This window comes from Juglans regia, chromosome 12 (assembly GCF_001411555.2).
Source record: "Juglans regia cultivar Chandler chromosome 12, Walnut 2.0, whole genome shotgun sequence".
NCBI lineage: Eukaryota > Viridiplantae > Streptophyta > Magnoliopsida > Fagales > Juglandaceae > Juglans > Juglans regia.
The window spans coordinates 24,262,203-24,276,458 of record NC_049912.1 but is presented as its reverse complement, the minus strand read 5'-3'; the positions used below and the strand labels follow the sequence as shown (position 1 = coordinate 24,276,458).

At 34.5% G+C, this 14,256-nt stretch overlaps 1 protein-coding gene across 4 annotated transcripts; it reads right to left on the bottom strand.

Annotated features, from left to right (window-relative positions):
• Positions 1-6,596: 6,596 nt before the first annotated feature.
• On the bottom strand, positions 6,597-10,585 carry LOC108983538 (protein WVD2-like 3). Of its 4 annotated transcripts, XM_035683229.1 has the most exons (8): positions 10,450-10,585; positions 10,272-10,359; positions 8,428-8,995; positions 8,214-8,302; positions 7,997-8,087; positions 7,804-7,875; positions 7,501-7,611; positions 6,597-7,114 (listed from the first exon to the last, which is right to left on the bottom strand). In XM_035683229.1, exons 3-8 carry the CDS (start codon positions 8,989-8,991, stop codon positions 6,950-6,952), a joined length of 1,092 nt encoding a protein of 363 aa, XP_035539122.1. In that variant the 5' UTR covers positions 8,992-8,995; positions 10,272-10,359; positions 10,450-10,585; the 3' UTR covers positions 6,597-6,949. The 4 variants fall into 4 exon arrangements, with proteins under 4 accessions (XP_035539122.1, XP_035539121.1, XP_035539119.1 ...); XM_035683228.1 differs by lacking the exon at positions 10,272-10,359; XM_035683226.1 differs by lacking the exons at positions 10,272-10,359; positions 10,450-10,585 and adding an exon at positions 9,432-10,254.
• Positions 10,586-14,256: the final 3,671 nt, after the last annotated feature.

The following is a 14,256-nucleotide window of genomic DNA, read 5'->3' as shown; positions in this document are numbered from 1 at the left end:
ATTAGAGATCATATTTGTTACCTTTTACAAGGCTTCTCTTCTCTAGTCCTAGATGGCTAACAAAGTGTTTAGGTTCTATGCTACTAGTTCTTTTGTGCACGGTTTTGCGCGTTCAAAATGATAGAGATACAATAATTTTTACTATATAGTTATATAGTTATATCATTTTATGTAAATATTCCCACTTTAAAATTACACGATTGTATAAAAAATTATAAAACTAATTTTATATGCATCATTACTCTTTATGCATGCATAGAGTTACGTCTACTTTTTTATTAAGTAATTTACGAATTTAGATGTGATATTTTCATCTTATTATAAGATGTCATATTATAAATAGCAATTACATGATCATTAATTTGGATGAAATGAAATCTATAATAAGATAAGAATATGGTACGTATTCGAATTGAAGTCAAAATCATGGTAGGTTGTTCGACTTTTTCACGTAAGGCAAGAACCCTAATGCAATAATGTACATATATATGTCCTACAAAAATAAGAATGATTGATATAATGTTATCTGATCTTATATTAATCTAACCCTACAAACATAATGTTCCTGGATATTTTATTTAATATAATAATGTGGCATTTGCCATTACATTGATATAAATTATCAATAAATCTATACAACTTCTTACTATTCATACAACTTCCATACACCACATTTTTTTTAATTTTAATTTTTTTTTCTTTTATCATATTTTTAATATATGAATAATGAATAGAAAAATTGAATTAGTTTAAAAAGAATAAACTAAAAAAAAAATTTTAAAAAAAATTTAAAATTTTAAAATTTTAAAAAAATATGGTGTGCGAAGGATATGAGGTTGTGTAGCATTGCTCATAAATTATATGTATACGTTCCTTCCCAAAATAAAAAATAAAAATAAAAATTACAAGAGTCTAGAATGGTCGATCCATCCCAACTAGGGTGATGGAATCACAAGTTTTACGTTGCAAGTAAAACTTGTGTATTGGAAAAGTTTGTGATTGTGATGGCCAACAAATTAAATCACTCATTCAACCTTGTATTGGATGCTTTATAGAATTTACAAACCGTCAATCACCAAAAAAGTAGTAGAAATTATTAATTTGGGAATCCATGATTTTACCATTTTGACAAGGGATTCCTAGCTGATCTATCGAGCATAGGAATTATAAACTCTTTTTATTTTTTATTTTTTTGTCATTCATATTCAAGATGTTCTCTCATCTCTTTTGACTCTTACGGAAATCTCAAGTTAATTATTTTTTATCGGTGGGATCTCAAGCTAATTCATGTAATTCAAAATGAAGTTCTTGTCGAAAGTCCTTTCGAGATTAGTTGGAATTTTATTCTCATACACCGGCAAATTCCAATAATAAAAAAAAAAATTCAAAGTGATATATATATCTAACGTCTTCTCTCATTACGATTGTTGTGGATCTCATACGTTAATATGCTTTGCAAAAACCAATGAGAAGACTAAAAAGATCAGGGTGTTATGATTGTTAGGGATATAGAACAGACCCACATGGTAGAATTAATTTAGGTATTCCAAGCACGTACGTACAACCTGATGCATGGGTAGGATCTGACCCACATCGTGTTAAAAAAGTATTAGCTAGGAATGGACTATGGAGATATTGGCTATGCAGTCTTAACGTGAAGAGAAATGATAGTTATATTTTTAAGTGTGCATATATTGTATAATCATTTAAAAAAATAAATAAATACGAATCTACATGCAAGTGATTGTACAGTACTTATATATTCTACAACCGTATATAAAATTACTCTAAAGTGAAAAATAGAGTAAATTCAAAGCTCAACTTTGATATCGTCTTCACCAAATTAGAATATCTCCCCCCCTCCAAAAAAAAAAAAAAAAGCTCTCTCTCTAAACTCCAAAATCCTCTCCCTCCTCTCTAAACTCTCTCAAACACCAAATTCGGGAGTGGGAGCTTCGGCTCCTTCCCCATCCCCCCTCCCTTCTCCTCTGTCCGATTTCTTTTCCTATGTAGTGTTTTGATTTTGCTTTTGTGTTTTTCAGGCTAAATAAGGGAGAATCGTCGTTCGGGATCTTCCAACGTCCATTAGCCAACACGCGCTCCACCTGGATGCTTCAAGACTGCCAAACGCAGCGCCAAATGGAGTGGAGCATAGCCTGCATGCGCGAGTTGAAGCCTCGGAGCTTGTTGGCGCATGGCCCTCACATGCCACTGATGAGCCTTCTGCCGATGCCACACTCGGCTTTTCTAGGACCTCTGACTCCAGGACTTCCAAGATCAACCGTTGACCTTCCTTCCAGAGTGGCGCGTGTCTTACACGTGCCACTGCCTACTCTTTGTTTGTTGTACCTCCGTTTTTGCAGTGTTTTCTTAGTGTTTTTCCAATGCATAGCTTTTGTTCATCTTTTCCCTTTCTCTTTGACCAGAGTGAGGTGTTGAGCCGCCCGGATCGGACGCAATCTGGGGCAAAAGCTGGTTGAGAAGGGAGGGCGATGCTATGGTTGGTGGTCGTGCCACCAGTGCTCGTGCATAGGAGTCGCCTGTGCAGTGGAGGCTGGTGTCCATGCAAGAGTTGGGTACTCGTGCCGTTTGGGCTTGTGATGTCGATGCTTACAGTGGGTGTGCCGTCTGGGCTCACGCTGATGCTCGTGGCGGACGGTAGTGGCAAAGAGTTTTTATGTGTATTTTGTGTTTTTGTATTTTTTTAATGTGTTTCTCTTTGTAGTTTTTGTTTTTTGTAATTAATAAAGAAGAAATAGGCTATTGGACTTGGTGTCCATAGCAGCAGAGTCTCATACTCTTCCCTGGGAGGACGGAGGGGGCGAGTGCTTATCTTCTTTGGAAGATGGGTTGTGTAGTTCTGTTTTTACATATCGATTTTTTTGTTAGGAGAAAGTTTTTAGAAGTTAAGACAATGCCCGTCCTAAAGGAATTTGTGTGTGGGATGCCTTAAAACATATGCGTAGGTTGGCTTATAGTCCGGATTTTTCTTATATTGATAAGTCATAACTGTAAATTTGGTTCATTGAATGAAATGAAATCTGTTTCCGTAATAATAATAATTAAAAAAGAAAGAAAGAAAGAATATCTCCCCCACACACCCGGCCCTCTCATGCAACACATAAAGTGAAAGCTCCTAAGCTAGCTAGCTTATATTCTTTGCAACTCTCAGCAAGCAAAGGCAATTTGGCTCAAATTCTTTCACGAAAAGATCAAACACTACTTTATTTGCTTGTTTTTTTTTTTCGCCTTTCCAGTCATATTTTCACGCTGGATTTTTTCAACGAATTTGGTAAAACAAAGTTGTGCAGACTTGTAAGGAGGGAGCATTTGAAACCAAATCCTAGAAAATATCCAACGGTTTGTAGTGATCCCCTATATATACTTTTCTGCCTTTCCAATTTATAATTCATATCCAACTTAATTAATTTTCCTCTCATGATCATGAACAGATTTCCTGCACAATCTTTTCCGGTTAATAAATCCACCAATATTTTGCATGATCATGAAGTCTTTCTTTTGATCAAGGAGAAAAACAAAGCTATGAAATATAGCACTTCTTTTTATCTCGAGCAAAAATTATAAATTCACCAGTAATTTCCATGATCCAGTTATACCGATCTTTCATTTGATCAAGGTGAGAGGAAAAATAACAATTTCTCTTCAAGAATTGGTAGATTGCCTCCTGTTTTTTGAACACACATATTTATATATATATATATATGTATATATAATATTGGTCTAAACCAGGCCATATAAAAATAAATGCACCTGTTCGTATAGCCATACTCCAACAGCTAGCTTGCCTGCCGGCCTAGCTCCTTCGGTTGTCGTTTCCGTGAGAGAAAAAGGGAGAGATGCATATATAGAGTGCAAGAATAAGTGATATGGGAAGGAAGAGAATTAGTGAGAACTACTTACTTGTACTTGAAAAAGCAGAAGAAATATGGAGTACTACTGAGAATATTGTCGAAGTGTTGATGTACGTTTGGGCTTCCATTAATCATTGCTTGCATGAAATTAAGTACTTGATCTCTAGCACATTTGTACTGATGAGTTGGGGGGAATGAAGCCTGGTCCGACATCATTTGATTTATGATTCTGATCATGATCTGTGCTTCAAATGGTCTCGAACCAGACAGCATTCCCCTCAACTATTTCATGGTTAGACAACACAGAGACAGAGATCAGAGATAGAGAGAGAGAGACAGAGACAGAGAGTTGGAGAGGACTGTTTGTACTTTGATTTTTAAACGGCCATGCATTTCATGGTCCCATATATACGTGGGGAAGGAGGAGTTTTCTTCTTTTTGTTGGACGGGTGACGTGGATCTCAGTTTCTGAAGCTCCCTATGCGAGACTTTACAGATCATCAATTTATTTAAAATAATCTTTTAAGCTATGTAAGTTCCTTATATATTTTTAAAAAAAAAAACAAAAACAATTTTTTCTTACAGATTTCAAATTTATCCAATTTTTTTAAAGGGAGCCATGAGATTTATATACGCTAAAACTGCAAATACCGTAATTTTTCTGAAATAAAACAACTTAAGGCTAGGTTTGGCACTCGCACCAGCAGTACTCTTCCCTAATCTTTTAATCTGGCAAACTTACCTTCGGTCACCCTTGTTTTTAACACCACCTGATCGAATTCTACTCATCTTACATGCATAGACAATCCAAAAACGTTTTGATCTAATGTCACAATGTTGTTTTTTGTCCACACAGCCAAACAGATCTTTATTTAGGTTATTAATTAGGAAATATATATATATATATATATATTTATATATAGAGGTAATAAGATGTCAAATGAATTGAAAAAGACATACAGTTTGGTGGGAGAAATTAAGACCACTTGCCACCGTTAATAAATAGGCCGTTCAGATTGGGGCAATATTTTGATCAGGTCAAACCAGACTTGTTTTTATTAATAAATAGGCCCCCAAAACAGTACTATTCCGAGCTTATATGGAAAGAAATACAGGTTGGTCTGTTAAAAAAGCTTGAGCTGATTTGTAAAAGATCGAAAAATTAGGAAGATATATGTGCTTTAAATTGTTTGAGATAATGTCAGGAACCTACCACCCATCACGTGTTGCATTTCATGTTCTAGATGGTGCAAAAAGCTATTTGGTTCAAGATTTAAAAATGTATCTAAGATTCTAATTCGATATGAAAAAAAAAAAGAAAAAAGAAAAAGAGTGTACGAAATTAGTTAGGCCCGTTTATTGTGCTTAATTAATTAACAAATAGATATTTATGCTGTAATAATATTGTTGATTGAAAAATAATAATTACAATCGTGAGTATTCAAGTATCGAATAATTATTTAAAAAAAATAAATAAATATGAGATTCACATAAAAAGAAAATTAATTTTTTAATAATAAACTCTACTCTTTTTCAAGTAATTACACAATACTTTCACATTTTACGACTGTATATATCATTATTATTTTTAAAAGATTAGATTGTTTATGATATTACAACCAAATACAACACTGACATCAATTGGTAAGTAATTACCAGCGTTAGAATTGAATGCTTCACCCAAATTACATATTTTTAATTCAAACAGCTCAAGATTTACGTGGCTGCTTAAAAGCAAATGAAATATTTTTCAGACAATTTGAGAAGTTCAGTCGCGGATGAACCATTCTTAAAACAAATTAAATTTTTAAGAGTATTATTAGTATCTGTACGGATACTCGTGACATGTACTATACAGACAGCATTGTCACGCCAGGTTAGTCAACGGTCAATGCTGACAATAAGCCCGACATCACAGCATGCCACGAAGAAGGTTGACCAAGCCGACGTAGGATGCCACTCAGACCATGCACGGCCGTATAGGCACAAAGTATTTTACTATCAAAGGGTATTGCAATTTGACAAGGGATGAACTTGAACTGTTGGGTTTGTACTTCGTAGCCCAGATAGGCGATGTACGTTCATAGCTGTTGGTGAGTATATCGGGATGGAGGTTAGCTAAGCTTGCCCCCATTAATTAGTAGATCAGAAAAAATTTTCTGTGATTTTCAAACTAATTTTTCTCTGCAACCAAACACGGTTTTAATGCTAATCTTGGAAACTCTTTTCCAAAAACACATAAAATATCAGAATCACTAAGAATCAAGAACTTAAAGTAGAGCTGATTTTGGAACCAGCATCCTTTTTGACCAGCAAGTTTTGCTCCCCATAAACGGGGCATGGCGAGCTCAGAAAAGTCATCTTTGCTACTGCGTGATATCTAAGAAGCTTTGAAACGACGTGCTTTACGCTCCATAGTGTCCTTTTTTTTAAGCTTTCGCTTTATGAGCTTTTCATAATGAGGCTCACCATAATCACGCAAAAGATGGATTTCCAACACAGCAAAGGACAACTTAACGGGTACCTTGGGCTTAACTCTATACTCCTCCCACACTACCAAGCAAAATGGTCTTCCAGTACAGATAATTATGTTACATAAATACTATTTTGTACAATATCCCAAAAGAAAAAAAAAAAAAAAATCGAATCCTAATCAGGTCATCTTGCTCAGAAAATTAATTAGATGGGAATCACTAGCACGAAACACTTCATTTCTGATCTAGCATATAAAATTTCAGCGGATTTTACAGCCAGAAAAAAAAGTCCATTTTTATATAAATATAACTTACCGAATTTACACATCATACATTAAATAAAGCACTGCAACGAGTCCTTGCAAGTTTAAGGAAATAACTTACTTGTTTAAGCAGTCACAATAAAACTAGAGAAAATGAAGGCCCATTTCCCTTTTTAAATTAGAAAACTCACCAGAAACTCAAGAATGGACATCGTAGTGCACATCCCCCTGACCATTTACCTTGATCGCATTTGATTCGCTTATATCTTCCGTTTCTTTCGGTTCATCATTGAATTTCCACGTGGCATTACCATTCTGGAAGTTGCTCCGATTCCTAAAATTATTGGGGGCCATTGGTGGTGGTCTCTTCTTTGTAAATACCAAGGCTCCGACGATTTTCCCAAGCACAAGCTCCTTTCACTTTGTGTTCCTGGGATGAACTGACTGCATTACTGCAGCTCTTCCTTCGGCCAAGCTTTGGTGATTTTGCACGAGTTGGTGGCAGCTACCAATCATACAGGCAACAAAATAAAGTTTTTAAGCTATCACGTATAATTAAAGAGACAAGCAGTTATGATAGATTTTTCCTACTTCTGTCTACATTAAGACATCCATTTTTTTTTTTCTGTCATTTTTTATTTGTAAACTGCGAGAAGTTAGAAGTTCAAATACTGGCTCAAAATTCCTAGAATCTTCATTGGGCTGGAAAAAAAATTAGAACAAATCTATGGGCACGCAAACAAGTACATAAAGAGTGGAGAACCAAGTAAAACAAATGAGGAAAGAATACTAAACATAAAGATTCTAGGAGATCCAAAAAGGAATTTAAATCTGGGAAAGATCCTATACTTATATATGATAGCATAAGAATGAGAAAGGTCCATGCAGTACCTTCTTAAGTTCAGCCTTAGGTGGAGGTCCCTCAAGGTAGAAGCTTGGCATTGGGTTTGCCTTGAACATTAAGCTCTTCCTCAGTTGTTTAATAGCTGCATCTTTCTCTTCCTTAAAAATTCAAAATTGATGAAGAGGACAAAGGCAAAGCTATAATACTAGAAGTAAACACCTTGAACATACAACATTAATACACAGAAATGAGTGAGGGAAAAAGTTTAGAAACAAACCCTATCTATTTACCATCTTGGGGGGGGGAGTACTAAATAGTCTGGTTTAAAATAGCTAGAGAGAGTATCCTACCTTTGTCCTCGCTTCACTTTGGTTTTTCTCAGCTTCCAATGCTTGGTGTTTCTCCTCTAATTTTGAATAAAACTGAAAAGATGGCAATAAGGTAGGGATGTGTGGTTTTGCATTTAGGGAGTGTCATAAACACGATACTTATATTCAAACATAAAAAGGAACTTCACATGTAAAATTCTGAAGAGGCAACTACCTCCTTCCGCTTCTCAGCACGCTCCATGCATCTAAATATTGGAGCTGATGCAACAGTTGGCTTGGACTTAATTGCCCTTGCAGATCTTGCAGTGCTATTCAAAGTCAAGGAATGAAATAAATTTCATAACTGGGAGAGAAACAAGAGACACTAGAAAAATAGGAAAGAAGCTTGAAGTAAAACAAGTAAAATCAGACTGCAAGGGGTAAGAGGATATGAGGAAGCAATAGAACAAGAATCTTCTTCATCAGGATGCTTCTTGTTATCAGGTTGCAGTGGCTTCCTCGGTACCAGTTCTGATATTTGCTGCAGTAACATACAGAAGTTTCAAGATAAAGAATTTATATATAACTCGATGGCTGTGGTCTTATGATATTTCTCTCTATCCAAAAGTCAGTTTTACAAGAAATCCAACATTGGTCAGAAGTTACCTGATTGGGCTTTATGATATTTGGATGTCTCACATTGTTTGCATTAGACAATTTATTCAGACGGGTGCCAAAATCAGGTTGTGCACCACCAGGAGAAAGTCCATATGAGGCACGCTTTTCAGTTGCTAGGGAAAATGGCTGTGGAACAGTGTGTTTTGTTTGAGCATTTGCAGCAACAGATCTGGATGCTTGCTTGACAGAAATTTGTGACTTATTATTGTCCTTTTTCTTCTGGGTTTCTGATTTTATACTTTCCACACGCAGACCAGCTTTAACATGTGAGTTTAGTACATTCTGCTCTTCCTTATATTTCTCATTATGACAGAATTCAGGTACCTCAACTGAGTTTTCAGTAGTACATTCCTTCACATCATATTCCTTTGCTTCAGTACTCTCTTCTGTACTTTGGATTTCAGGACCCTCGTTAATAGGCTCATATGACTCTTGCCCATCATGATGATTGGGATCAGGTTCATGATCTGAATCATGGGAAACACCATTTGCATAAACTATGACACAATCTGGCTCCTTGTCCATACAAATATCTGCAACTTCTATCCCCATGGCACTGCAATAAAGAAACATAAGTCTCACATTCTCACTAATTGTTCCATGCTTTCATGCCACAAAGATCTCTGCATGCAAACTGCCAATCCTTGCTTTTACTTATCCAAATTTGTTATGATTTCCAAGTTACCAAGTTGCTAATTGTGATCGTGGTTTATGCTAGAATCATGTAAATGGTAGATAGAAAATTAGAATTACATCTGAAGAATATTTATAATGGAGCATCCAATACTGTTCTCTTTGATAAGTTTAAAATTAATTCTATGACCAAGAAAGAGAGTGAAGACTAATCTTGTAGAGACTTCTTCCAAGAGAAAAAAAAGAAAACTACATGAGATTTTTTTATATAATTTTAAAGATCACAGAATACAAGGTGCACCTCGAGTAGCAAACAAAAGAAAAGGAAGACAAACACATGAAAGTCTGCTAATCATTACATTTTGGTTAGTGCCCGGCCCAAGCAGGTATTCATGATAGCAACTGTCTTCCTATATGCTCGACCAAAGCCTTCATTATAGAAAGTGGATTTTTGAACATTGTTTTCATTCACCACACAAACATAGCTGATATAAATTGTAATTTTTTGGTAAAAAGAAAATCACGGAAATTATAAATACGAATGAAAGAAAAGGCTAAGCTCAAAAGAAATATTTGATGGGGAGAAGGTTACAAGTATTGCTTCTTTATCAATATTGTAAGAGTAAAGCAAGTTCAGCACATATAGCAGACAACAGGCACACACTCAGATATAGTAAATGACAAAGTGGAATATTGGCAACAGGGAGATTATTGCATCATTAAAGCCAATACTTCGGTTAAATCTATAACAAATCAAGGAAGGAGATCACTCATCTGCTGGATTCAACTTTACAGCATCCATATGCCTACAAATCTTTTACGCAAATGTAAAAAGTTCAGCTTGAATCTGCATTTCTACGGCATAACCACATGACATATGTATGTTTTCATATACACACAAAACACACATAACGGATTAAACTCAACCAGAGCAAACGGATGCATTAGTCTTTGTTGAGCAGAGATTCCAGTTCTTCTGAAATCGCAGACTGACGAAAACATAAGAGGAATGTAACCTCGAGATTATATTCCAAATAAAAACAAGGTCCAATCGAATCATAATTCTAATATTTGACTGTTTTTTTTTACTTGATTTAATATCCTACATTTTCACAACACGCAAACAAGCTTTAAATATATAAACAACATTTTCGAATCGAATCACAGTGAAGAGACGGAAATGCAAGGAAAGGCAAAACCAGAGAGAGGTAGAGGTCAAAGAACGAAGAATAACAAGCAACGAAACGACACCGCACGGATCGAGGCATTGAATGTTTGAATTTAGAGCTGCATTTTCAGGCATGCACGAGGGATTAGCAGATCCGAGAGGAGCAGAGAGTGAAGCAAAGAGAATGGCAAATGCCGTAAATAACTCACGGTTATGTTCCGGTCTGTGAAAAGTACGGAGGCTCGCTCTCTCCGGTAACCAGTCTCCGGTACTAGACCCCTTTGGCCTTATCGAGCTGCTAGTGTCTCTTTGTCTTTCTTTCTGTGTCTGTCTCTGTGTCTTCGAGTGCGTTTTTGTTTTAATGTGCTTTGCAGTGCCTCGTCGGTGCTCACGCCGTCACTTCACGGCGTAATGCAGCTTTAATTTTGAAAATGTTAATACCATCCTTGTACGTACGTCTCTTTTACTGTTTTACCACCACCGTTTAGAGAAAAAAAGTATTACAAGCACATAAAGAAAAAGAAAATTATTAGAGATAAATAATTTATTAGAGAAATGTTAAATTTACCAAAATTATTCTTTATTTTTTATTTTTAATAAATGTAAAGAAGATTGACGCTGCAAATATAAAATTTATTAAAATAAGTAGTAGAATATTAAATAATTAAAATACTAACTCGGCCATAATTAAATAACGTAATTATTCGCCAAGAATTTTGAACTTCCTACCTCCAAAATTCAAACAAACGAAGCGCCATTTACAATCTTATTCCTTCCGTACAAAGTACAAAATTCAAACTTCATCCTTTCAAAGAGCTCGCACATATTCAAATGTGATGGGATTTGTAGGGTAAATACAAGGTACTATTTGATCCTAATGATTTACTATAAGTTAAATTAAGGTTATGTTTGAATATAAGAATAATTTTATCTCATTTCATCATTATAAATTTTTTAAATTTTTATATAAAATATAATAAACAATTCGATTTTATTAAATCTTAAAATAATAATAATATTAAAAAATAATATTCTAACAATATATTTTTTAATTTTCATTTAAAACCATCTCATCTCATCTCACTATCCAAACTGAGCCTAAGTTTGTGGCATTTTATTGGGTGAGCTATTTTGTTTTCTATTTTCAATTTGATGATCTTAACCCATAATTTCTATTAATATTGGGGATTGAAGTTGGAGATTAGATTCTCTCAAGAGTTTTGTTATTTGCAAGTTTATCGTGTCTATATATTATTTATTGTGAGACTAATTATACTTGTAAAAGGTTATAATACGAATACTTTTTTCATCATAGTTGAACGCATTTCAATTGTGTTAGGTATTAAAAAGCTAGCATGGTTAAAATGTAATTTTTTGCTTATGCTAAATAAGAGGATTATGGGATTTTTGGCAATGTCCCAAAGATGTTGATATCTTAGCTAAAAACGAAAAACAAAAAGAATTAAGGAGAAGATGTTTACATGGAATAATGGCCTAGCTAGGTCCCATGCCTCCATCCTTGACTATGCCCGCTTAACCTTCTTGATAATGCCTTAACACCCTCCAATTGAAATAAATAATGATTCCTTGTGTCCTCTTCCGTTCACATACCCAATTTTAAAATGATCTATAAAATAAAAAAACAAAGTAACGTTGTTAATGTGATACACATTCATGTCAACTTCACATGGATGGGATCATTATATCCTATGTCTCAAGCATCAACAACCAGTTGGTGTGGAGTTCAATCGGGGGATTAGACTCAACACTCAACAGACCAGGGGTCAACTATTTTTCTGTAGAGTGTAGATTACATTACATCTAGTTCTCTTGCTGCTGAAGGAGGCCATCCTAGTCATGATGGGTGCAACATGACAAAACGTGGTGGGAAATGTGTGCACGGGGCATTCCCACAAAATCCATTGTTCCTCACCTTCACATGCACAATGCCATCCTAATTAAGCTCTTCTAATATTCGACGATTTTTGTCTATAGCTGAAATTGATCAAAAAATGCACTTTAATTTTGTCGAAAATGCAATGAATTAAAAATCACCGAAAATTCTCAAATCCAGCGATTAATAGAGGTATTTGCGATGATTTTGAACGCTGAAAAAAATATAATTTCTTATAATGACTCTTCATGACATCAATTAATTATAAATGTAATTTCCTATATATATATATATATATAGTATATTCTCTCTTATCAGTCGTCAAATATAATGTAAGTAAAATTCTTGAAGTAACCATCAACTTTTAAATATATGATATCAAGTTAATTAGACTATGCGTATAATTTTTATATATTTCAAAACTATCCAATAACTATTTTTTCTAACTTCACATGAACTAAGTATTAAGTACATTTGTTTCCACACTGTTGAGGAACTTCTTTGGTTGATTGGATCGGAGCGGAGCGTTACAACATAATTCACAAGACCAAGTAGCCCATATAATGATTTTGGTGATACTTTGACAATTGAACCAACATTAATATATGGAACCTCACAAACTAAACCTACAATATAATACCAAACCAAGACATTAGACACCAAAATACCACTAATGGCACTACCCCATGCCCAAAATGATATGATATTATCAATTTGAAAGTGAAATGGAGAATATATATTTTATTTATTTTTACTTTGAAAAAAGATATTTGTAATCGTGAATTGTGTAATTGTCACGTAATCGGTTTAAAAAAAAATAAATAAAACATAAGAGCTACATGAAAAAAATTAATTTTTTAATAGTGGATCTCATTATTTTTCAAAATAATTACGTGTCGTTTATACACTTATGATTGTATGTAAAATTACTCTTATTGCTTATACGAATATGGTCAAGAGATAAAGACACTCCTAAGGTTGTGAAAAATAAGATGAAAAATATCTAACCAAGAAATCACACCTAATCACATTCAATTAATGTGATAAATTTTAATTCAAATTATTTAAATGATTGATATAAAGAATGACTTAAAATTAGTCACATTTGTGATATCTAATATTTAAATTGTGCTCTTTGCAGTTTAAGATCAAGTAATTGGGTGATTATGGCAAAATAAAGTAACGACCTGAATAAATTCCACGAAGAATCGGGAGTCCAATCAAACACAACCACGCGTCCACTTACGGTTAATTCAGGGGCCAGTCTAACAAGCATAGAGAAAAACTGACAAACCTCTGCATTCGGTATTGAATAATATTACATACAGTCGTAGAGTGGATAAATGTCGTGCAGTCGTTTTGAAAAGGAGTAGAATCTATTATTAAAAAATTAATAGTCATTTTGAAAAAGAGTCGTTTTGCAAATGCTGTGCATATCAAAAAGAAATAATTGGTCATAACATCCTAATTTTGAAATTTATGGAAGGAAACATTGTGTTAACAGCGCGCGGCATATGGAAACTTGGGGACGTGTGAATAGAAGCATGAGCTTTAGAAACCCAATCGAAGTATCAGCCGATATGGCATCCCATCATTCATAAGCATCATTTCATTTTTATTGGAGAAAACCAGGAGCGAAAAGGATTGAAAAGTACAGGAAAAAGAAAAGAAACATGATTTGAAGAAATAGAGAAGGGAAAGGATTCAAGACTTGTACCCATACCCAAGGCGGATAGCTCGTTAATATTGAAACGAAAACAGGATATTGAACCAAACCGCATTAGAAAAAGGAGAGATTTTACAGCAGCATGACGTTCAATTAAAGCCCCCACGAACTTAATTTTGTAGGAACTCAATTAAAGATTAATAATCTGCGACATAATTCAACCCATGATCAAGCCGGATAATAAATCAGTTGCTAAAAGTGTTTAAAGAAGCATCGAAAAGAAATATAAAACGTAGAAACTCCCAATGTCTACGACCCTGACCTCATCTCTATTACAAAGGAAAAACCCAAGCTCCCCACGAATCCTTACTAATCCATTTTTATTTCCCACCATTTCTCAGTATCCAGGACATGTAGAATTGAGCCAAGCATAAAGAAAAACAGAGAATGTAACAC

Coding starts and splice junctions, on each gene's coding strand:
- LOC108983538 (XM_035683226.1), bottom strand. CDS start 9,466: ATGAATACCTGCTTGGGCCGGGCACTAACCAAAAT. Junction 8,996..9,431: donor GGCCGGGCACTAACCAAAAT/GTAATGATTAGC, acceptor TCTTTATTGCAG/TGCCATGGGGATAGAAGTTG. Junction 8,088..8,213: donor TCTTGTTCTATTGCTTCCTC/ATATCCTCTTAC, acceptor TTTGAATAGCAC/TGCAAGATCTGCAAGGGCAA.